Source organism: Bos grunniens, chromosome 25 (genome assembly GCF_055505025.1).
Source record: "Bos grunniens cultivar Pamir isolate PY7600 chromosome 25, Bosgru_T2T1.0, whole genome shotgun sequence".
Classification (NCBI taxonomy): domain Eukaryota; kingdom Metazoa; phylum Chordata; class Mammalia; order Artiodactyla; family Bovidae; genus Bos; species Bos grunniens.
The window spans coordinates 15,711,964-15,734,633 of NC_141189.1; the positions used below are offsets into that span (position 1 = coordinate 15,711,964).

The 22,670-nt window shown below is 52.8% G+C and overlaps 2 protein-coding genes and 1 long non-coding RNA gene across 9 annotated transcripts in view; 1 reads left to right on the forward strand and 2 right to left on the reverse strand.

Annotated features, from left to right (window-relative positions):
• Nucleotides 1–2,562: 2,562 nt before the first annotated feature.
• On the reverse strand, nucleotides 2,563–8,368 carry ORAI3 (ORAI calcium release-activated calcium modulator 3). 3 transcript variants are annotated; one of them, XM_086374914.1, is made up of 2 exons: nucleotides 8,283–8,368; nucleotides 2,563–4,035 (listed from the first exon to the last, which is right to left on the reverse strand). In XM_086374914.1, exon 2 carries the CDS (start codon nucleotides 4,027–4,029, stop codon nucleotides 3,388–3,390), a length of 642 nt encoding a protein of 213 aa, XP_086231040.1. In that variant the 5' UTR covers nucleotides 4,030–4,035; nucleotides 8,283–8,368; the 3' UTR covers nucleotides 2,563–3,387. The 3 variants fall into 3 exon arrangements, with proteins under 3 accessions (XP_086231040.1, XP_086231039.1, XP_086231041.1); XM_086374913.1 differs by lacking the exon at nucleotides 8,283–8,368 and adding an exon at nucleotides 7,172–7,603; XM_086374915.1 differs by lacking the exon at nucleotides 8,283–8,368 and adding an exon at nucleotides 6,234–6,307.
• Nucleotides 8,369–8,823: 455 nt separating this feature from the next.
• FBXL19 (F-box and leucine rich repeat protein 19) overlaps nucleotides 8,824–22,670 on the reverse strand; it is a 28,186-nt gene continuing 14,339 nt past the window's right edge. For all 5 annotated transcript variants that reach the window (XM_086374873.1, XM_086374874.1, XM_086374876.1 and 2 more), the window contains 4 exons: nucleotides 15,446–15,609; nucleotides 15,184–15,345; nucleotides 9,935–10,153; nucleotides 8,824–9,827 (listed from right to left, as the gene is read on the reverse strand). In XM_086374873.1, the coding sequence (XP_086230999.1) occupies nucleotides 9,649–9,827; nucleotides 9,935–10,153; nucleotides 15,184–15,345; nucleotides 15,446–15,609 (724 nt within the window). In that variant the 3' untranslated portion in view covers nucleotides 8,824–9,648. The remainder of the gene's footprint in view (nucleotides 9,828–9,934; nucleotides 10,154–15,183; nucleotides 15,346–15,445; nucleotides 15,610–22,670) is intronic.
• Nucleotides 10,919–22,031, forward strand: LOC147345102 (uncharacterized). Its single transcript, XR_015154554.1, has 3 exons — nucleotides 10,919–11,837; nucleotides 21,237–21,335; nucleotides 21,728–22,031. It is a non-coding gene; the product is annotated as an uncharacterized LOC147345102 (long non-coding RNA).

The window sequence follows — 22,670 nt, forward strand, 5'->3', positions numbered from 1 at the left end:
TTGAAAGCAGCGACTAATCCCAGAGGAAAAGGGGGCGGGGCGAAGGGGAGGAGGCCAGCCAGAGCTGGGGAGATTTGAGTGGCGCGTTGAACAGGCGCAGATTCGTCAGGCGGGCGGGGCGAATCGGTAGACGGGATGCGCGCTCCTTTGCTCCTCTTTCCTGCCCCTTCCTTAAGCGATCAAAGGTCTGAAAGGCTGCAGATTCGCCACAAGTCTTGGCCTCAGCTGTTGCCTCCCTTCACCAGCCTTGGTGGAGTCAAGAAAATAATGCCTGGTTAGCCAAGCCCTGTTGGCAGAGTCGGTCACTTTTCCTGGATCTTTCTTACTAGCGCAACTCACAGGACTGCTCAGTTCCGACCTGGGGGAAATGGTTACGGAGTCCGATGAGAATTTTCAGCCGAGTATGGAGAGGCCCGAGAAATTCCGAGGAGGAGCCGGCCTAGCGAATCTGCGAATTATTTAGTGGGCGGGGCCAAGGCTCCGCGCACAGAGGGCGTGGTCAGCGTGCGGAGCCCGGCGTCGCCGGGGCGCTTCCTGTAGGACCCTCGGAAACCCGGGCGGGCTGGGAGGGGCGCCCAGGAAATGGAAAAATACCACCAACAACGGTGACTCAGGCTGTTTGGCGCCTCACGTAATGCAAGGAACGTTTTCCTCCCATTATCCTATTTGGGCAGTTTTTTAACATGCCCATTTGACAGATAGGGGACACTGAGGCCGGCAGAGGGTGCCGCACTTTGCCTGTACTGGCCCGCCATTAGTGATTAAATCTTAGTCGGTGTCAAAGTTATGTGATAAGGGTGGGTCTTAAAGGATCTTGAACCAGTCCTGTAAAAAACGATAAATTAGGTCGTACTTGAACTAGGGTGGGCTGGTTGATTTCCCAGATTATCATGGTCCCAGTGCCCGCCGTTTTCAGTTGTGCAACCCTCTGCCCCGCCTCGCTTACGCAGTCCCGCCGCTCGAGGGCAGCACCAGCTCAGGCTTAAACCTGAGACTTGGGCTGAGGTCGCCCTGATGATCGGCACTCTTTTTCTTAGGCTTGGACGCAGCTTTCTTGGTCTCAGGGTAATGGCACTCCCAGGCACTATCAGAGCTGAGGGGATGCCCTAAGTTCCAGACTTTTTGATGTATGACCTTGGGCAAGTCACTAACTTCATAAAGCTTCAGATTCTTCCTCTGAAAATAGATGTTAATTACTGTTATGCAGAACTATTGTAGGCGTTAAAACAGTGCAGGAAAGGCCCCTGAGGCCTGGTTCATGTAAATTGACAATTTTAAGGAATAGGAAAAGCGATTTGTCCAAAATCTCAACACCAAAAGAACTCTTCTGGGAGAGGCTTAGGACCCTTTACAAATTTAAGGAAAATGAGGCTGAAGAAATAAATTTACAATGGAAACAGGGGTAATGAAATCAGATTCTTTCTCTGGTCCTCATTGAAAGATACTCCCTTTCTCAAGCGAAAGGTTCCCCTTGTGATAGTAAAGGTGGTCCAAGTTTTCCCTGACTGGCTGTGTGGCTTTCAAGACTTGTCTCTTGAGGTGATTGTTAAAGCAGTTAAATAGGCTAAATAAAATGACCTATGAGAAGCCCCTAGTATGTGTAGTTACTCAAGAAAGAAACTTACACTAAAAGAAACTTAATGTTGTTCGGTTACTAAGTCGTGTCCAACTCTTTGCAACCCCATGGACTCCAGCATGCCATGCTTCCCTGTCCTTCACTGTCTCCCGGAGTTTCATATCCATTGAGTTGGTGATGCTATCTAACCATCTCATCCTCTGCTGCCCCTTCTCTTGCCTTCAATCTTTCCCAGCATCAGGGTCTTTGCTACTGCCCTTCGCGTCAGGAGGCCAAGAACTGGAGCTTCAGCTTCATCATCAGTCCTCCCAATAAATAAATATTCAGGGTTGATTTCCTTAGGATTGATTGATTTGATCTACTTGCAGTCCAAGGGATTCTCAGGAATCTTCAGCACCACAATTCGAAGGCATCAGTTCTTCAGCACTTAGCCTTCAACTCTTGCATCCATGCATGGCAACTGGAAAAACCATAGCTTTGACTATATGGACCTCTGCTGAAAAAATGATGACTCTACTTTTTAATATGCTGTCTAGGTTTGTCATAGCTTTCCTTCTAAAGAGCAAGTTTCTTTTAATTTCGTGGCTGCAGTCACTGTCTGCAGTGATTCTGGAGCCCAAAGAAAGAAAAATCTATCACTGTTTCCACTTTTCCTCCTTCTGTTTGCCATGAAGTGATGGGGCTGGATGCCATGCTCTTAGTTTTTTGAATGTTGAGTTTTAAAACAGGGTTTTCACTCCCATGCTCAATGGAAGAGATAAAGACCCTGGATTCTGTAACAAGATTGCAAAACCCTTTAGCCTAACTCAGTCTCCACATTCAGAAGCTACTGGGCCCTGTCAGCACTAGAAGGGAGTCAAGCCTGGAACCTTCCCTCCTCCACCTCTACCCTGCCCCCAGGGATACTTGCCTCTACTTGGCTCTTAAGAACAAGTCCCTGTTCCCGAGGAGGCCTCCTCTTCACTCCATTCACAGCCACAGCGACATGTGTAAAACACAATTTATTATACAAAACTAGGTGCATCAAAAATTCAGTGTCAGAAGAGTTCTGTATTCTAAGGGCTATGGAATGGACCTTCTCCCTTATCACCCCAATCCTTGCTAGGGAGTCAGGCTGGGTGCGTGGCCCCCCGGCCCTGGACCAGGAGGGTAGGAATCAATTATAGAAGCATGAGTGTGTGTCTAGGGCAGTGGGGCAGGCATTTGAACCTCCTCCAAATAGGGAAGCTCTCCCTTGGAAAGGCTGGACCTGTGCCTGGGGGAGAAACACCTAAATCCCTCTCTACCCAAATGCCAAAGGGAGAACGTGGAAATCAAAATCTGAGGATGGGGGAAAGCTTAAAAAAAAAAAAAAAGCCAACCATAAAACAGTCTACAAAAGTAAAATAAGGATTGCCTGCCTTCTGGGCCAGCTGGATGGGCGAGTATCCTTCTGACGTTCTCATTCTGTATGGGGGCAAGTGGCTAAGAGCACCGAAGGTCTGACCAGGGTCTCCCTGCCTCCCCTCTACCTGCCACAGGAGCTTGGACCAAGGACCTTCCACTTAACTCTCATTCTCTTCCCAGCCCCCTGGGTGTAGAGTAGAGCTTCCAAAACCCATGAGGCAGACTAGACAGGGAGAATCCCTGGGAATGTGGGAGCTGCCCCAAGATCTAGCCCGAAGGACCCTGAGGGCAGGAATCTGTTCTCCACCTGAGAGTGGCCACAGGAAGTAGCTCCACGCACGGCCTCAGAATGGGGTTGGTAGATCCGGGGCCTCTGACTGACCCCTGGGGCAGGCAGTGCTCTCAGCCTTGGGCTAACACCAGCCTCACACAGCCTGAAGCTCCCCCTGCAGGCGACTCAACTCCTCTAGCTCTTGCTTGTGGCGGTCGGTCTTGTGAGCCACCAAGGAGCGGTAGAAATGCAGGGCAAAGGCCACAAACACTAGCCCTACAGGTACCATGATTGCCGTGGAGGCCATGGCGGCTTGCCAGCCTGGTCCATGGGCCGCACCACTGCCACATGCTTGCCGTGGGGGGCAGGGCTCAGGGGGCTCAGCCTGTGATGGGGCTACAGAAACAGAGGACGGCTTGGAAGCTGGACTAAGGGAGGTGGCCACTGGCGGCAGCTGGGAGGCAGGTCCCACTGAGCCTGATGTGCCTAAGGGGGCCCCGATGGGCACAAACTTGACCCAGCCAACCAGGACAACTTCAGCCAGAAAAAGGAAGGTGCCCAAGGCAGTGGAGAAGCCCCAGGCCAGTTCCACGTAGCGGTGGAGTCTCTGGTGTGGAGACTGGTGGACAGAGTTGAGGTTGTGGATGTTGCTAACGGCTTCAATGTGAGGCAGCAGACAGGTGGAGACCATGAGTGCAAAGAGGTGCACAGCCACCAGCACGGTGGTGCAGGCGCTGAAGGCCACCAGCAGGCCCGGCGGGTATTCATGTTTGCTCTCCAGCTGCACCTCAACCATGGCCACCTGTGGGGACAAGAGGGGATGGGTTGAGTGTCCATAACCTCAACAGTAGAGGGCTTTTTTGCCTGTACATCACTGATGTATCCCTAAGACCTAGAACAGTGCTTAGTAGAAAGAAGGCCCCCATGCTTTAAGTGAATAAATGGACAACCTTGGCAAGGCTCTGTCCTCTTCCAGGCTTTGGTTTCCCCTCCTGGGGGGAAACTAGAGGGTTGGATGGCATGTTTCTGACCATCTTATCTTTTATAATACAGGGGCCCGGGCTTCCCTGATGGTCCAGTGGTTAAGAATCTGCCTTGCAATGCAGGGGACACGGGTTCAATCCCTGGAGGGAGAACTAAGATCCTACATGCCTTGGAGCAACTAAGCCCACGAGCTGCAAATGGAGAGTCTGTGGGCCGCAATATGTCCAATGTGCTGTAACTAACACCCAATGCAGCCAAATAAGTAAGTTTAAGATAATTTTGAAAAAGATGCACATGATTTTCACTTAAAAAAATAGGGGTTAAAAAAAGCACAGATTCTGGAGCGGGGCTGCCTGGGTTAATTTTCAGTTGTACAAACTGTAGTCTTGAGCAAGTGGTTTAGTTCTCACTGTGCCTCCCTTTCCTCATCTGGAAAATAGGGATGGATAACAGCACCTACCTGCCTTATAGGGTTGTTGTGAAAATTTAATGATACGTTTAGAGATACATCAAGTGATAAGAATAGTGTGAGGTACATAGTATGCTCAAGTAAATGTTTGCTGTTATTATTAGAGTTAACACTGAAGTCCAAGGCTGGAGTTTGCAAACTGGCACACCACAACCCAAGCCAGCTTGCAAACATGTTCTGCTTGGCTCAGACAGTGCATTTTATTTTATTTTTTTTAAGAATTGTTGCCAACTTCTAAAACTCAAGAGATTTCATGTAAATATCCCTATTTCCAGATCCTCCTGGAAATTTGGAAGATCAGATTACACCAGGCCCACATTCCTGCATGGCAACTATCAGTCAGAGTTGAGTCATGGCTGCTCCCTTTGCACAGGTGATGAGGGTCTCTTGAAAGCCACAGTCCCCACCCAGCCAACTTGACATCCATACCACCTGTGTGGTCTTTGCACATATTAGAGTTGATAAACTTGTTCTAGGGTTGTATAAATTTGGATTCTGAGCTAAACTGACTAAATTCAAATCCTGCCACGTACTTGCTGTGGAACCATAGGCAGGTGTCTTAATATTTCTGATCCTCAGTTTTCTCATTTATAAAATAGTCTTAGTAAGTAGTACCTACTTTGGAGGATGATAGGAAGATGATACACATTAAACCCTTAAGCATAGTGCCTGGTACTTAGTGACGGTTCAATACAATTTATATAATGTTATTCTAACCCAGGTCACCTGAATTCCAGGATCAGGTTCTTTCCCCATGCCTGGTTCTTTCAGGATCCATTAGATTGCTCTGGGCTGGGGCAAGGAGGAAAGTGCAGAGCCGAGAGGGTAGTAGTAGGAAGGCAAGGCTGAGTATTTTGGGAAATTGGGCCGCAGCAGATGTTAGCAGTTTTCTACAGACAGTAATCTGGGCCAGGCCTGGTCTTGGTTTCTCCGGAGCCTGATTCAGCCTTGTTCATCCCTGACAGGACTGGGGCCAGTGTGACCCCCAGAACCTACTCATCTGGCCTCTTGATCCTGCAGAGAAGGTCCTGGCCCTTAAGCTGTCACCTCAGCAACCTGCAAGTTCAGAGCAGGCGGGATTGTCTCCTTGGGAACACACTGGACCATGGGGGGTTGGGGGTGGGGCAACTCCCTCAGCTGGGTCCCCAGGGCTGCTCTCCTTTCTCTGCAGTCTGTACAGGTGAAGGGGAGCATTCCCTGTCCTGAGATGACCCCACATCTGGCAGGGTGAGCTGGCCTGTGGATCCAGGACCCTCACATAGAAAACCATAGACCTAAGGATGACCCTTAGGGATAGAAATGTTCCTGCCAGTCATGCGAATACAGAGGCTGTGACAAAGAGAGGGGCAGGGACCAACTCAAACCACCCAGGGCTATGGCCCCTTTTTATCCCCATCTTGATACCCCCATTTCCATGAGGACCCCTCTCCAGCCCATTTTCTCCTTTTTCCTGTCATGATATCCTGGAAGAACAGTCCAGCGACCCTGGGTCTCAGTTCCTCCTGTATCCTTCAGCTGCTGAGTGCTCTGGCAGAGCCACCACGCACTTTGGGCCTTGGTTTCCATCAACAGGGAGTCTCAGCCATTCTGATGCGGGTCTTGCTCTGACGTGCCTGGATCCAGGATCTGATGACAAATATCAGCTCATCTTGCTTGGGGTGGCTCCCTGGCCAGCTACAGAGGGCGCGCCCTTCCACAATCTCACAATTTCCCACTGGCCAGCAATGGGGGGCGGAGGCCTGTCCCGGGTCACACAGCTGGCCACAGGCAGGAAGGAGCCAGGACCTGTGTCTGCTGATGTCTCCTCACCCTAGGACCTCCCTCAGCCTGCTTCCTGTGAGGCCTCTGCTGGACCGTTAGCTGATTAGCATCTGCCCACACTTGGAGTTTAGCTGATTAGCATCTGCCCACACTTGGAGTTTATCATCTCCAGAATCGTGCTTCCTAGACAGCTTTCTCCCCAGAGACTCCCTCACAGGTATCTTCTGAGAGCTTTCCCAGGCCACCACTAAGCACTCTTCATGTCCCCTAGGGCCTGGCCGCCCTCCTCCTGTTGGGTGACTGCTCCATCCAGTTTATTCTCACCCCCTGGATGCTTGAAGTCATCCTTCAGCCCCAACCAGCTCGGATTTGCTGTTGAGCCTGTGGTGGGGACCCAGAAACCACTTCTGCCGTATCCTGTCCCTTCTGGAGCTCTGCGCTCTGTCCTTGCGTATGTTTCCCTGTGATGTGTGTCCCCAGTGACGCGTTTAGGATTTGCTTATCCTCCTCGGGCCCAGTTTATGCTAGGAGCCACCCCCACACCCATTAAGAGAGACTTGCATAGTCCCTTGGGACCTTGTTTCCTCCCCCTACTTTTCCTTTGAAAGACCGGTCTTTCCCACTCCTCCACCCTGTCTCCCTTAGGTACCTGTTCATCTTGCCTCCGATCCGTTCCCCACCAGGGGCTTCACCCCCACCCTGTGCGCCCCTTCCCTCCCCTCACCATGGCGAAGCCCGAGAGCAGGGCAGACGTGCGGCTGGAGGCTTTGAGCTTGGCCCGGCTGAGGTAGAGGCGGCGCCAGCTGAGCGCCCGCAGCGAATGCTGACTGGCCCCCATGAGGTCCAGGTAGCCGCGATGCACGAACTCCCGGTACGTGGCCGAGCCCGCGGGGCTCTCGGCCTCCGGGTTCAGCGGGGCCTGTTCGCCCGGGTCCCCCTCGCCGCCCTTCATCCTGGGGCCGCGGCACCAAGCGGGCTGGTCCGTCAAGGCGGAGCCGAGTCGCCTCTGAGGCCCCAGCAGGGCGGGCCCAGGTCTGGGGAAGGCCCCATGCCCTGGCGGGACGAGCGGGGATGCGGGCGGCGAGCTCCCAGGAAGACGTGGCCCGGGCGGAGCAGGAAGAGCAGGCGACTGCGGGGAGCCCTAGGGGCTGAAGCCGAGGCCGAAACAGGAACTGGGGCGGAGGCGGAGCTGAGGCGGCCACATGATGGGGTGGAGCCGGGGGACCGTGGACAGAGATCCCAAGGGACCCCGAGACCCCAGTCCACCTAGGACGTCCTCTGGGTGCCTCAACCCCACTGTGATGAACGCCGAGCCCCAGTGACTGGGAGTTCCGGATCCTGGACCACTCCAGGTACACCTGCACACCTCGAATGTCCAGACTCCTAACCCTCACCTGAACAGTAAACTCAGGAGAAGTGACCCCATCTCACCCTAAAGACTGCAGGAGGCCCTGCAGCCTCAATTTCTGGAGGCCCACTTAGACCTTAGGTCCCCCAGACCCATCCAGAGAGCCCCGTCCTCCCAGACCCTCAAAGAATACTCCGGTCATCCCCCCTAACTCCCACCCTCGGCATCCCCAACGCCACAGACAACCACACGCAAACTCGGCGGCCCCGGCTGGAAGATTTTGAGTTTTATAGCAAACCGTATTGTACAGACCCGGGGCCCAGGGGCCCAGCCCGGCTGGGTCCCCCACTTATCCCTTGCTGGGCTGCCTCCTCCCCCTCCCACAAGCGGCCCCATCCTCAAGCCTTCTGCGAATCCCCAGGACCCCCTCCCCTCCGGCCTTTGGTCCACCCAGTCCCTCCCCCCCACCCGCGCACCTCCCTGTTACCTGAGGTATGTGGCTATTCCCCCCTCCCCAACATGGTCCAGTCTGGCTCCCCAGGGAGACCCGGGCTGAGGGGCGGGACCTGGCCCCTGCCCCTACCCCTGGCTCCCAAAGCCCCGCCCCCGCAGAGGAAGGGGCAGGGGAGGGCCAAGAGTCGTTACTAAGTTCCCATGGCAACTAAGAGGGGCCATTTCCAGCCTTAGCACTGGCTTTGGGAGGTGTCCATTGGCTGCTAATTCCATGGCAACCAGGAGTGGCAGTTCCCTGGGCAAATGGGATACAAGGTTCCATGACGATGAAAGAGTGGGAAGAGCCAAGCTGGAGGAGTCCCATCTTCCCCATCACTGGGCTGGCCCACCACCCCCCACCCCCACCTCAGGGTCAGGAGGGGTGGAGCTGCTCAATACAGTAAAGCGAGAGAGCCTGGGGTGGTCCAGTCCGAACTGGGCGGTCCACCAGTCCAGTCTCAGTCCAAGCTGGTCCCGTCCCCTTAAGCTCTGGCTCCCCCAGGCCCGAGGTTCCCCCGGTTCAAGTAACACTTCAGTACAGATGAATGTTCAAGTATAGTGCGGGGAGGCAGGTAGGGGGCGGGGGTACCCCTCACCACTCCCCAGGGCGCGCTGAACAGCGGGCAGGCCCGCGGGCCCCACTCCTCAAGATAGCTGCCATTGTCAGTGACGTTCAAGGAGTCAGGGCTGGGGAGAAGGAACTGAAATCCAGGGAGGGAGGAAGGAGAGGGGTGACCCCGAGGGGCTACTACCGCCCCCCTTGCACCTGCTCTTGCCCCCCGCCCCTCACTCAGCCCTGTTGCTCTCCCCTGGTTCCCCGAGTCCCCTCATCTCTGACACCTGGATCCCCAGTTGCTCCTCTGGTTTCCCTTTTTGGCCCCCCCACCCTACCCCCCCCCCCAATTCCAAGTATCTGGTCTTTGTTCCCTGAACCCCTGATGGTCTGCTCTCTGCCCGCCCCCCACCCCCCAGCCCATCCTCCACATCCCCCAGCCCCCTGCTCCCAGCATCCTGTGTGCAGATACTCTCCCCATTCGCCCCCCGTCAAACTGCACCTCAACCCCCCTCCCACCAGCCCTTTGGCTCAGCGCCCCCCAGTACCTCTGACCCGCTTCCCCCAGGGGATGGACAATGAAGCAGGTGGAAGGGGGAGGGGATGGGAAGAAGAGACCCCCAGAGATATCAGTGCAGGGGGTAGAGAGTGGGGGAGGCTGGCTCGAGTCCCTGGGCAGGAACCCCAAGTCGTAAAACTCAGGAATCCCAAGTCATGAGGTGGGTGACCTGGCCTCCTGGCAGGGGTGAAATGAAGGCCTGAGGTCCAGGCTCCTGATGAGTCCTGGGGGAGGGTGGGGGGCACCCAACTAGCTGTCCTTGAGAAGCAGCTTCTCTTCTGGGCAGCGGAAGGGGCCAGGGGGCCCGGCGGCTGCCAGCCGGGCACAAGCTTCCGGGGAGAGCTGGCGGCAGGAGCGCAGGTCGAGGCGGCGGAGGCGCGGGCAGCGGCGGAACAGCGGGAGGCAGTGGTCCGTGAGGCGGTGACAACCTGAGGGTGGGGCAACGGCAGCTGAGGCCAGAAGGTGAGCAGGGGGTCCACACGGACCACAGGGCCCAGGAGGCTGGAAGGATGGAGAGATAAGGGACGGCGCTTACCGGCGAGATTGAGGTGTACCAGGGTCTCTCGGAGCGGGGAGGTGGGGGCAGTGAGAAGGTGGACACTGGGATCCCCAACGTGGGCGCAGTGGCTCAGGTCCAGGGCGCTCAGCTGGGGCGCGTGGCGCAGCAGGAGCCGCAAGGAGGCATCCGTCAGCTCCAGGCCGGCCAGGCGCAGCTCTGCTACCCCCTGTAGCCGCCCTCGGCTCTCCGTTTGCCCTGCGGTGGGCAGAGAAGAGGTCACCACTGTGGGCCGCTCGCGTCCCCGCACCGGCTATGTCTGCACCCTCCTCCCTCACCACCCCCGACCTGCTCCCACTCTAAGGGAACCTCGACTTGCGTTTTCTGCGTAGCTCGTGGCTTGCTCTTCTCCCCCAAACCCATATAAGCCGCCATCATTTCATCTGTCCACTGCTCACACTGACTCCTGGGTGAGGCCTTCCACGATTATGCCATTCGGAACTATAACCTTCCACGTACTCCAACTCCTTCCCTGCACTTTCTCCTCTTTTTCTCACTGACGTGTTTTCCTCTCTCCCACTAGAACAGCAGTCCTCAACCTTTTTTCGCACATGGTTTCATGGAAGACAATTTTTCCATGGACAGGGCTGAGGGAAGGGGGGACGCTTCAGGTTGTAATGGGAGCGACGGGGAGCCATGGGGAGTGATACTGGGGGTTGGGGACCCTTGCACCAGAATGCCACTTCCAGCAAGGCAGGAATTTTTGTCTGTCTTGTTCTTGATCTATGCACAGAACCTGGGACATAAACGCCTGTCAATATACAGTCACTCATCCAACAAATGACATCCCCACCCGGACGGCCTCCTGTCCCACCTCCTCACTTATCAAAAGACAGCGATTCTCACAAGGGAGAAAGGGTGGCGGGGTGACAACCGGGAGCTGGGGCTTGACACAGATACACTGCTGATACTATGTATCAAATATGTAAGCAATGGGAACCTTCTGTACAGCTCATGGAACCTTCCCTACTCAGTGCTCTCTTGCAGCCTAAATGGGAAGGAAATCCCCAAAAGCGGGGATGTATATTTGTATACATATAGCTGATTTACTTTGCTGTACAGCAGAAACGAACACAACACTGTAGAGCAACTATACTCCGATAAAAATTAATTTAAAAAAAGAGCAGTTCTCAAATATATGAGACCACATCCCTCTTCTGCTGAAAACTCTCCAAGGGCACCTCAGGAAGTCTAATCTACGTGGGAGAACATTCAAGTTCCTACAAGGTCTCACCCCTGTCTCAGCTCCAAATTCCTCTCCCTCCTTCAGAAACACTTGAGCCAAACTCCACAGGGGACCCTGCCCAAGGCCACCTGTGTTCAGTCCCTTGCCTGGCCATGGTCCCTGGCTTTCCCATCTGAGCTCAGAGACCTCCCCTTTCTCTGTCTCTGGGGTAGAAGAGCTCCCACTCTTCATCTCTGCCCCTAAAGCTTTCCTTTATATTGTATCTACCATGATCCTGCATTTCCACTTTTGTAACTATGCTTGAGCACGCACTATAGGCCAGGCAGCGGCTAAGTGGCAGTCTGCCCCTAGCCCAGTGGCTCTCCAATTAGAGGAGAGAGAGAAAGAAAAAACGAGAGAGAGAGAGAGAGAGACAGAGACTGACTTCTGTACCTCCCTGGGCTGCTGGGTGAAACCAATCGCTGGTCCCGCCCCCAGGGAGTCTAACAAGTTTTCCTGGGACTTCCCTGGAGGTCCAGGTTAAGACTCTGTGCTTCTCCTGCGTGGGGCATAGGTTCAATCTTTGGTTGGGAAACTAAGATCCTGCATGCCACACAGCATGGTCAAAAAAAATCCAGACAAAGGAAAAACCAAGTTCTCCAGCAACGCTGAGCTGCCGGTCCCGAGACCACGCTTTAGGAACCACAGCCTCGGGAGGTAAGTTTTCTGATCATCATTCCTGTTTACAGATGAGAACACTCAGGCTTACATCCCCAAGCCAGCTACTCAAGATCACATGACTGTGGATGAACAGAGCCAAGACACCAGGCCTTGTGACTCACAAGTCCTAACTCTTAACCACAATGCTATCAGCTTTCCAGGCCCCAGCCTCACCCTGAAATAAATAAACTAGATCATACGACCCCAAGTCAGGGAACTAGCCTGCACGAGTGTTTTATGGATCTGCAAAGTGCTCACATTTTTCTTAATGACTGATGCTATGTAAGAGGTGTGTCTTAGTCGCTCACTCCTGTCCGACCCCATGGATTGTAACCTACCAGGCTGCTCTGTCCATAGAATTCTCCAGGCAAGAATACTGGAGTGGGTAGCCATTCCCTTCTCCAGGGGATCCTCCTGACTCAGGGATCAAACTCGGGTCTCCCACATTGCGGGCAGATTCTTTACCATCTGAGCCACCAGGGATGCTACATAAAAGGGCATTTTTATAAAGAAATTTTGATGTGGAGCTTTTCCCTGAAAAATTGTAAGATCTAGCATCACTGGGCTACCCCATTCACCCCACGATGATGCTGAAGCTAGGTGGTAAGGTGTACTCCCTAACATCCTGCACCAAGCTCACCACTTCTGTAACCTGCCAGGCCACCTCTGGGCACCTACTTGGCAAGCTCTGAATTCTCTCCTTTTCTCCTTGAGGAGCTGGGAGCCTGGAGAGGGGATATACCTGCTGATGCCCTCAACCTCAGGCCACAGCTAAAGGCCAACAGAGGGAAGCGGAGGAAAGAGAGGTCTCGTGTGGCTAGGGCAAGGCAAGTGGGCTCAAGAAGGATTTCACTGAGGTGGGCCTTTAGGGATTTATTTGAATGAGAAGGAATGGCGAAGGGAAGGGTAGCCAGGCAGAGAACAGCAGGGGCAAAAGCAAGGAAGAAGGAAAACTCGCAGTGTTGATCCAGGGACGCCACATGAGGACAGGAAGCCAAGGGGACAGAGGTGGGCGTACAGGATTTCCATGGTGCTCCAGCGGTTAAGAATCCGCCTGCCCATACTGGGGACATGGATTCAATCCCTGGTGCAGAAAGATCCCACATGCCAAGGAGCAACTGAGCCCGTGAGCCACTACTGAGCCCAAGCACCAAAACTACTGAAGCCCATGTGCCCTAGAGCCCCTGCTCTGCAACAAGAGAAGCCACCGCAATGAGAAGCCTGTGCATTGCAACAAAGAGTAGCTCCCGCTTGCTGCAACTAGAGAAAGCCCGAGTGAAGCCAACAAAGACCTAGTGTGGCCAAGGGGGAAAGAAAAAGTGGGTAGAGTCTCAAGGAGCATGTTAGGCTTGGGGGGGCCTGGATGGCTCACCTTTGCGAGCTCGTGATAAAGGAGCTTAGACTGAAGTCAATTCAAGCAGAAGATGGAGTTGGCCTGCCAGGCAACCAGCACATTCTCACCTCACAGAATGCACTGTTCTCAACGCTCAGTCCAGCTTCAGGAAGAGAGGGCCACGGGTGGGTGCTCAGATTTGGCCTGGCCTATGTGACCTGCAGCTGTCACTCAAGACCTCTGGGGCCTCACCCAGAAATCCTAGTTCCTTCTCTATCCTAGTTCCTTCCCCTTCCAAAACTGCTGTGAGGGGGATGGGGTGGCAAGAAAGGAGCCATGAAAGAGAATTGCCAAAGCAAGGTGCTGGGCTGAGTTGACAGTCCGTGACCTCATGGAGCTTAAGAACCTTGTAGGAGACAGATTTTAACCAAATAATTTCACCACTGTACAGTGATATGCTAGGAGGGGACTGCTCTCTGGAAGAGGGACTCTCATCTCAATGCAGGAAGAGATCTTGGAGGGCTTCTAGGAGGAAATGACATTGATGCTGAGGCCTAAAAAGCGATTGGGTATCAGGCGAGGAGGATAGAGCATTCTAGGCAAAGAGGAGTGAGCAAAGGCCCTGGGGCTGGAGGAAACTTGGCAAGGAGGCTGAGGTGGCTGAAATGTAAGGATAGCATAGCTTAGTGGGAGCCAGACCAGTGGCCTTATCGACCATGGCAAAATACTGATCTGCATCCAAAGAGCACCAGGGAACAACAAGAACGAGTGGAGAACATGGGGTGACGTGGACAGGCCTGATCTTCTGGGTGGTTCCCCTGGCTTCATTATGGAGAACAGACTGGTGGGGACCAAAGAAAATGCTGAGTATCCCAGCTCCTGGCTACAACTAGATGAAGAGCTCCAGGCGTCAGCACTCCTACCTCACACCTCAATAGGACCCCCAAAGTGACCAGGTTGGTGCTTACCAGACCAGCCCCAGTTCCCAGCATCCCCTCTTTGCCAGCATGGTTCCCAGGCCTCACAAAACTGCTTATTCCTTCACACTCCCTGGGAAAACCCTGTCTCTTTCAGGACTCAATTCAAATAGCACCTCCTTAAGAATGGCTTTTCTCATCGCCCTCCTTCCCCACCTCCCCACCCCTGCACAACCACAGCCATTACCATGTCATGCCCTTCTATTTCTGCATGACTGGGGTTCCACCAGGGTGGGGAATGGGGCTTACTCAGTTTGAGGTCTCCAGGCCCTACCCAGGGCCAGGCCCAGAGGCTATGTGCCATGAAGCTGACTTTATCTGGTGGCAGGGACCAGGGCCTGAGCAGGGTGAAGAGGTGGCTGGGGTCTGACTCAGGAAATGTAACCACCACCTCCACACAACCTTGCAAGTCAGCTGGCTCCCTCGTTTCTGCTCTGCTCCCTCAGAAAAGTCCTCATCGTTTCACTTCAGGGCAAGAGGATCTAGGGGCCAATTCTACTGCTCAATCATATCTTTGCTGGGCCCACACATGAATTTTAAAAAGAATCTGAATTACGTGCCATCATTTAAAAACCAGGATATTTCACAGAAGATCCTTTGGCTCCTCTTGACAAATGGAACTGACCAGCCACCCCAGGCCTGTGTTCTTCCACAGTGGTCCCACTGCTCCCCTGGGAGAAGTCTCCCCAGTAGTGCCCACCACACCGAGATTTCGCTCACAATCCCCTGGCTTCTCCTAGAATTCTGTGTCATCCTCCTGTCCCACACTGCATTTCATCTCCTAATTATCTTCCCCTCTGGGAGTCAGGGGCTACATCTTCCTTATCCCATCCCCTCAGCTCTGATCACAGGCCCAGCACACGCAGTAAAGTGAATGAATGAACATGGGCCAAGCAGGACCTGTCTCCTCAATCTCAAGCTCTATCCGTTCTTCAAATCCTTTCAACACCCAGCAGGAGTCAAAAGAGACCGTGGAGGCCTCATCCCCCAGCCTGTCCAACCCCTCCTACAAAGGAGCCAAAAGAGGCCACACCTGGTTTGGTGTCTGGCGGAGGCAGCAGCAGCTCGCGGAGCTGGGAGTCTTTAACATCCTCGATCCAGCGGAGGTCCAGGAGCCGCAGGGCCGGCAGTGGGGCTGAGCCCAGGGCAGAGACAGAGAGCCAGGAGCAGCCAGAGAGCACCAGCTCCTGCAGGCCTGGGGGAGGGGGGAGGTCCCCGGAAACAGGTGCTAGGAGGGCTCTGTCCCCGGTCTGTTCCCTTCCCTCACCCCGCCCCACCTCACTACCCAGCACTACCTTGCAGTCGGTTCAGAAGCCACATGAGCTGCTTCTTGGAGACACCCGTCCAGCTGAGGTCCAGGGCTCTAGGCTGGCGGCGAACCACACCACTAAGCATGGGCGGGGTCAGTGACTTCCTCCGGCTCAGGTCCATTCGAGGCCACAGACGCTTGTCGTAGCACCTGTTGGCCACAGGGGGGAGACAGAGACCTCAATCCTCAGCTCACAGTCTCAGGGAACCCACAATCCCCACCCTGGTTCACCTCTCTCCTGGGCCATACCAAACAGCAGGGGTGGGCAGGAAGCCCCAGGACCCAGGCCAAGAACACTGGGTTTGGGGTTCAACTCCATCACTAATTGGATGTGAGATCTTTGGCAAGCCCATCCCTCTCCCTGGGCCTCAGGCCTTGTTTATAACACAAAAAGTGATAGTCAACAGGTGGGCCTTGCCCACGAGGTGGTTATAAGATCAAATGGGGTCATTACAGTTAGTGGACCTTACAGGGACTTTCCTGGCGGTCCAGTGGTTAAGAATCTGCCTTCCAACGCAGGAGACATGGGTCCGATCCTTGGTCGGGGCACTAAGATCCCACATGCCGTGGGGCAACTAAGCCCATGTACTGCACTAGAGAGCCGGCACGGAGCACCTGGATAAGCTGCGTGCCACAACTACTGAGGCTGTGTGCTCTAGAGCCTGAGCATCACAACTAAAGAAGGCCTCACCTGCAGTGAAGACCCAGCCCAACCAAAAACAGAAAAAAATCCATAGTGAGTGGGCCTAAAGCTTCCAAAGCATTGTGCCAAGGACACACACACGCTACACGCTGTATTTGATGGAGACCCAGAGAGATCCAGCAGCAGCCCCCATCCCCTGCCTTGGGCTTCTCACCAGTTATGGTGGCTGTGGGTACTTCTCAACCTCTACTAATTTCCGCCCGTGATCCACGTTTGCTCATCCTGAGGACCAGCTGCCCAGGGCTTGACTTACTAGTCTGTGATTTCTGTGAGCCTCCAGCCAGAATGGAGACTTCACAAGGGCAGCCCTGGCTTCTTCCCCTCAGCACCCCCAGTGCTCAGTACCGAGCCAGGTGCGTAGTTTACCTGCTGTACATCTGTTGCATGAACGGATGCTCCCAAGCCAAATGTGAACCACCCAAAGCTCCCACGGAGCACCCCTACCACACACTTCATTTATGGCTTCCCAGTGATTCACTCAGTCAGTGTTTATGGAAGGCCTAGCAGGTCCCAGTTGTTGAAACTACAAAGATGAATGAGGCCTGCATAAAGTGAAATGGGTTGGTCTCCAGCAACTCTGACAGCCTTGATGAGACCAACATGCAGGAAAGTGGAGAAGGGCTTCCCAAACTGATGTTACCAGGGAACCTTCCCCATCTCTGCCAAAGTCATCTACTAATATACTGTAGTATAGGGTGGGCCAAAAAGTTCATTCAGGTTGCCCCCCACGTAAGCTGTTATGGAAAATCAAACAAATTTTTTTTGGCCAACCCCATACACTAAAGTTCCTCGAGATGTGGTCTGAAAAGTTTCTTTAGTACAGTAGTCTAAAGCCATGTCAGAAAGTTCCCACTGGGCGAGATGAACTGTATCAAAGCAGCAGGGGTGGGGAGGGGAACCAGGAAGCTGTCTCTTATCTCTCTCCCAGCCCTGCTTCTGGGAGGCTTTCCCTTCAGGAAGCCGTGGGCTGGGGCAGAGATGCCCAAACTCCAGTCATTCAGTATCAACTTATCTGCAGAATGTAAATTTATCTTTAAATCAATTCTTAAAACCAGCATTTGCACTGAAAACCAGTATTGTTTCACATACATATGTTATACTTAGACATAAACACCATAAAAACAGACCAGGATTATTAAATTCTAGCTAGGTGTTGCTATGGCTTTTGGCTGCCATATAAAGACTATTTTTGTTAAACAGGGAGATAAGAATTAGAAAAGTTGTCAAGTGTTAAAGAATCCGCTGGCCAATGCAGGAAATGTATGAGACGCAGGTTCGATCCCTGGGTCAGGAAGATGCCCTGGAGGAGGAAATGGCAACCCACTCTAAGATTCTTGCCTGGAAAATTTCATGGACAGAGGAGTCTGGTGGACTACAGCCCATAGGGTTCCAAAGAGTGGACACAACTGAGCGTGCACGCATCCGAAAGATATAATAGCACCCAATGGAGGAAATTTCTTTTCAAAACTATTAATAATAGAACGATCAAGCCAAGTTTTTGTGCCACTTGCCAACTCTCAGGCAAACTCCGGAACCCTTGGGTGACATTTTAGGGAAAGCTGGAAACACATATACCAAGGCTCTGATCCAAAAAACTCCACCCTCTGTCCCACCTGCCACCTCCTACCATTTCCCTTCCTCTTCTGGCATTCTAGCCTCTCCCTCTCCTGGTTCCACCCACTCAAACAATAAACACTTGCAAATCTCTCCCATTCTAAACAGGAAAAGAAAAAAAAAAAAAACTACCCACCTTCAATCCAGCTTCTGCCCCTAGGTTCTGGCCCTTGTCTCCTTCCACTCAGTGAAATCACATTCCATCCAAAATTTCTCTCTGCTAACTCTGACCCAGTCATGAGTTCCAGCTCAACTGTCACCACCAACCTGAAGCCCTCCTGGATCTTATGTGGCTAGTTGGGAACCCTTCCCTCCAAGGGCACACACAGGCCACCAGCTATCTGTACACTGCACTCCGCAAGAGCCAAGCCAAACCACCTGCTTACCAACAGACACCTGCTATCTGGTGCCAACCCATTTTGGCACATGTTTGTCTTTGATGGAACTGCCAACCAACCCAGATCCCTCAGGGCTCAGCTCCAGTGCTTCCTCTTCCAGGAAGTCTCTCCTGATTTTTCTTGGCTGCAGCTAATTTGTCCCTTTGCCCTTGGATGACCAGAACACTGGGTTTAAATCTCAGAGTGGCAGCCAACAGTCACCGAGGGCCCCCTACAGATACTAAGTGTCGAGACGCTGAACAGTGAGGAAACAGGGGAGGCAGCCGAGTCTTACAGTAACTGGGACAACAAGGGACATGATAAGAGCCGGTGAGAAACTAGGTCGGGGAGGTTCCTGGGGAGACAATGCCAGATCTGAGACTTGAAGGAAGGCAACAGTTGGGGCTTCCCTAGCTAGCGGTCCAGTGGTTAGGACTCTGCGCTTCCACTGCAGGGGGCACAGGTTTGAAACCTGCTCAGGGAACTAAGATCCTGCACGCTGCACAGCACGAGTTAATTCTATCGAGGGGAGGAGGAAGAAGATTTGAGTTTAGATAAGGAAGAACCAGTGTCCTGGCCAAGTACACAGAAAAAAAAAAAAAAAAAAGGGAGAGCTCTGAGAATCTTGGGCAGTAGGAACAAAAGGCAATTCATCATCTCACCTTAACAATGAGGATGACGAAACACGAATACCTGAACACCTCATGTTCACCCATGAAAACCCATGTTCACCAAGGGTTTACTACGTTCTACGCATTACACATTTAACTTCACAACTGCCCTAGGAGGTGAATACTATAATCACCATCTCGTTTTTAGAGGTCAGGAAAATGAGGTCCAGGGAGGTTAGAAGACTGATTTCAAGGTACAACTTCGATTACATGGTAGCAGACCCAGGTGGTAGAGCAAGCTGGTCTGGATCGAGAGCTCTGACATGCAGAAGAGGCAGGGGTGAGGCTACGGAGGAGGGCCAGCCCAGGGTAGGGGTGTCTTGGCCAGGAAGGCTGGAATGCCAGGCTGGATGAACATGGGCACAGAGCTCCAAAGCGCGGAGTGTGAGCGGTGGGGATCGAAGCCCCAGCTCTGCCGCCTCTGTGCTCGGAGTGACCTTAGGCAAGTCACTTGCTCTCTCTGGGCCTCATTTTCCAAACCATAAAATGGTGTAAAAGCAGCACTGATTTCACAGGTTTGCTGCAAAAATGAAGGGAGAGTACATTAACTCATTTCATTTTTTAAAAATAGTGATTTAAAATAATTAAACGAAAGATGTTTAAAAAAAGGCGGGGGGAGAGACGATGCAGAGGAAGTGTTTAGCGCAGTCACCATTCTTGTCCAAATGTCCAACAGGACCATGGAAGTTTGTTGTGAGGGTAACAGGGGGCCGTAGACAGGTTCTTTCTAGACTAGTGTATGCATGTTCAGTCACTAAGTCGTGTCTGATTCTTTGCAACCCTATGAACCAGGTTCTTCCTGGTTCATAGGAATTTTCCAGGGAAGAATACTGGAGCAGGCTGCCATTTCCTTCTCCTGGGGATCTTCCTGATCTAGGGAATCGAACCCACATCTCCTGCACTAGTAGGCACAATCTTTACCACTGAGTCACCTGGGAAGCCCTCTTCCTAGACTAGAAAATTACACTTAGGTAAGAGGTTGGAAGAAGTCCAAGGCCAAGGCATCCATCACCCACGGGACGCCGAGCCTGATGACCAAATGCCCTACCCCACTCACTTTACCCTTGACTCCAGACACCCCTGACCAACTCAGCCCACCTCCAAAGTTGAGTCCAAAACCTCCCTCTTGCAGAGGCCCTCTGGGGCCACAGAGCTAGACCAGCCAAAACTGCTACCCGTAAGGACTTCACAGCTTCCCAGGCTCCAACCCAAGCCACTTCTTCCGTATCAGCTTTCTGGGCTCCTTGCTGGCACTGAGGTCCTTCCATGCGTCCATCAGTGTTTAGTCCCAAGTCCAGCTGCCTTGACCAGGCAGTGTAGTGCCTTCCTTGCTCATTTCCAGCGAAGTCTCCCCCCTCTTCCCTGGGACTCCGCAACTCCCCCAGGCCTCGCCTCCCCCTACGACCCCACCTCCCTCCCGACCTAGGCAGATCACTGTGCCTGCCATTTCCAAGAGAAGATGGAAGCCATCCGACGGGAAAGCCTGCAACTTCCTGCTCTCCCACCTACAAATTTCTATCCAGCTCCACCTTCGCTGCCCCTTTTTCACACTCCAACCCGATTTCCTCACTTTCATTCACTAGACAAGTGTTTTTTCAGTACCTCCTGTATGCCGGGTATCCTAGAAACTAGGGACACAGCAGAGAACAAACAGATCAAGTCCACCCTCAATTCCAGGCAACCTGGCTCCAGTGCCCTCCCCGCCACAGCACAGCAGAAGACAGCCAGGCCTCTTTGGAGCCAAATCCAATGGACACTTCTGGTCCTTGATCTCCCGTGACCTCTCGCCAACACCCACCCCTGTTCCCTCCTCAATCTCTCCTTCGGGACACATTCTGCTCCCAATCCCCTCCCAAGTCTCTGGCTGTTCTAACTCACAAGTGCTGACACTGATTTCTGGCCTCTTCCTTGAAGCTGCTATCTATAGGTTAAAAACTCCCCAACTTGGATCTTTCTTTTTAGCAACAGACCTGTACCTCCACGTGCTCTCCTGTTAGTGCCTGATGGGCCCAAAGGCCTTTCAGACCAAACCTAGCAAATGCGAGCACTTGGCCTGACCCTGGAACCTGCTCCCACTAACTATTCCCAAGCTTGTGCCATGATCTTGCTGCCCATCCAGGCTCATGGACCAGAAACACAGCTGCATGTCACCCTACTGCCTCCACGTCCATTTAGTCACCAAATCCAAGTCATCCTGCTTCCTAACAAGTCTCAACTCCTGTCCCTCCTCTTCATCCCCACAGGCCCTGCCTCTGTGCCCAGGTTGACAGAGCCTCTGGACTAGTCCCACTGTGCCCTCTCAGGCCCTTGTTCAGCCCTACCCTCATTCTACTCATCCAAAACCACCATTTTGTTGAGCATTTAGCACCCTTTAGCGATGGTGCTAAAATCACCTCATTTCATCCCTACTAGGTACTGATATGAACCCAGACTACAGATAAGAAAACTGAGGCCCTGATAGGTACAGCAATCCACCCATGGCCACTCATCCAAGAAGTACAGGAGTCACAGGTGAGAAACCCATGGGGACTAGACTCCTAGGCCCAAGCAGAAAACCACCATCCAGTCCAGCTTCTCTGCTTTGTCCACCTGCAGTCACGAGTCTCCCCTTGAGACAGAAATTGGGTCTTCATCAGTTCTGGGTCCCAGGTATCAAGCACAGGGCTGGCCCTGACCAAGAGGCCTTGGCAAACGTTTCCCCAATGACTACTAGAGGCGGAGGAGGTGATCCCAGCAACTGCTGTAACTACTTGTTTCTATTATGTGGCAGGTTGACTGAAAACTCTTCAAGGGCACAGATCTGAGTTCCCAGAATGTTAAAAGTCTGTGCTTTCAGTAAATATTTGTAGCTGAACCAGTGATAAGGATTGCTGTTAAGGCACTAAGAAGTTTCTATTTCCTAGGTACAGTCCTCGATTCTTGGTTGTATCAGCTCACAAAAACACTCATGAAGTAAATGCCTTGGTTCCCGTTTTAACAGATGAAGACACTGATGCACAAACTGATGTACAGAGAAGGAACTAGCCTGACTGTGTACAGCTCAGCAGAGAAAGATTCAACTACGGAGGACTTTTCCTGGGGGTCCAGGTTCAAACCCTGGTCAGAGAACTAGATCCCACATGCCCCAACTAAGAGCTCACAACTAAAATCTGGCGAAGCCAAACAAACAAACAAAAAAAAGCATTAAAAAAAAAAAAAAAGATTCAACTATGGGTAATTTATCTCCAGAGCCTGCCTTCCCCTCCTCGTAGCTCTGTAGCCTCCACAGACCAGCAAGTGTGAACAAGTACACCAGAATCCTAAGGAAAAGGACTGGGGTTTAAGGTCAGCCAGTCCATTTTTCCAGGCAAGAGAACTGGAGTGGGGTGCCATTGCCTTCTCCGAAGGAAATGGCAACCCACTCCAATTTTCTTGCCTGGCGAATTCTATGGACAGGAGCCTGGTGGGCTATAGTTCATGGGGTTGGCAAAGAGTCAGACACAACTGAGCGACTAACACACATTATTATCTTTTGTCCTGTGCCGAGAACATGAAGATAAAACAGATAGGTATTTCCCCCAAATACTTACATGGGAACGTGAAAACGAATGAAGGCTTGTCAACATGCAGAAAGCCTCTATGTGCTCTTTAGGGGTGTGGGGGGAGTGCTGGAGGAGTTTGGTGGAGAGGTGGGGATGGGGGTTGTCAGGGACAGGATCCAAGAGTAAGACCAGGGGTTGGAGAGGCTGACCCACATTCCTATAGAAACAAGACTCAGGAAGCAGTGGGGAGATGAGAGGAGGGTAAGTGGAGGGTGCTGGTGGTAGCTCCAGGCCACAAAGAAGTTCCAAGCATAATCAGGAGGCC

What these genes read in the sequence shown, in the direction of transcription:
- ORAI3 (XM_086374913.1), bottom strand. Translation starts at nt 7,399, where the DNA reads ATGAAGGGCGGCGAGGGGGACCCGGGCGAACAGGCCCCGCTGAACCCG. An exon ending in TGCTCTCGGGCTTCGCCATG is followed by an intron (nt 4,036 to 7,171) that starts GTGAGGGGAGGG and finishes TTGTCCCCACAG; the next exon opens with GTGGCCATGGTTGAGGTGCA.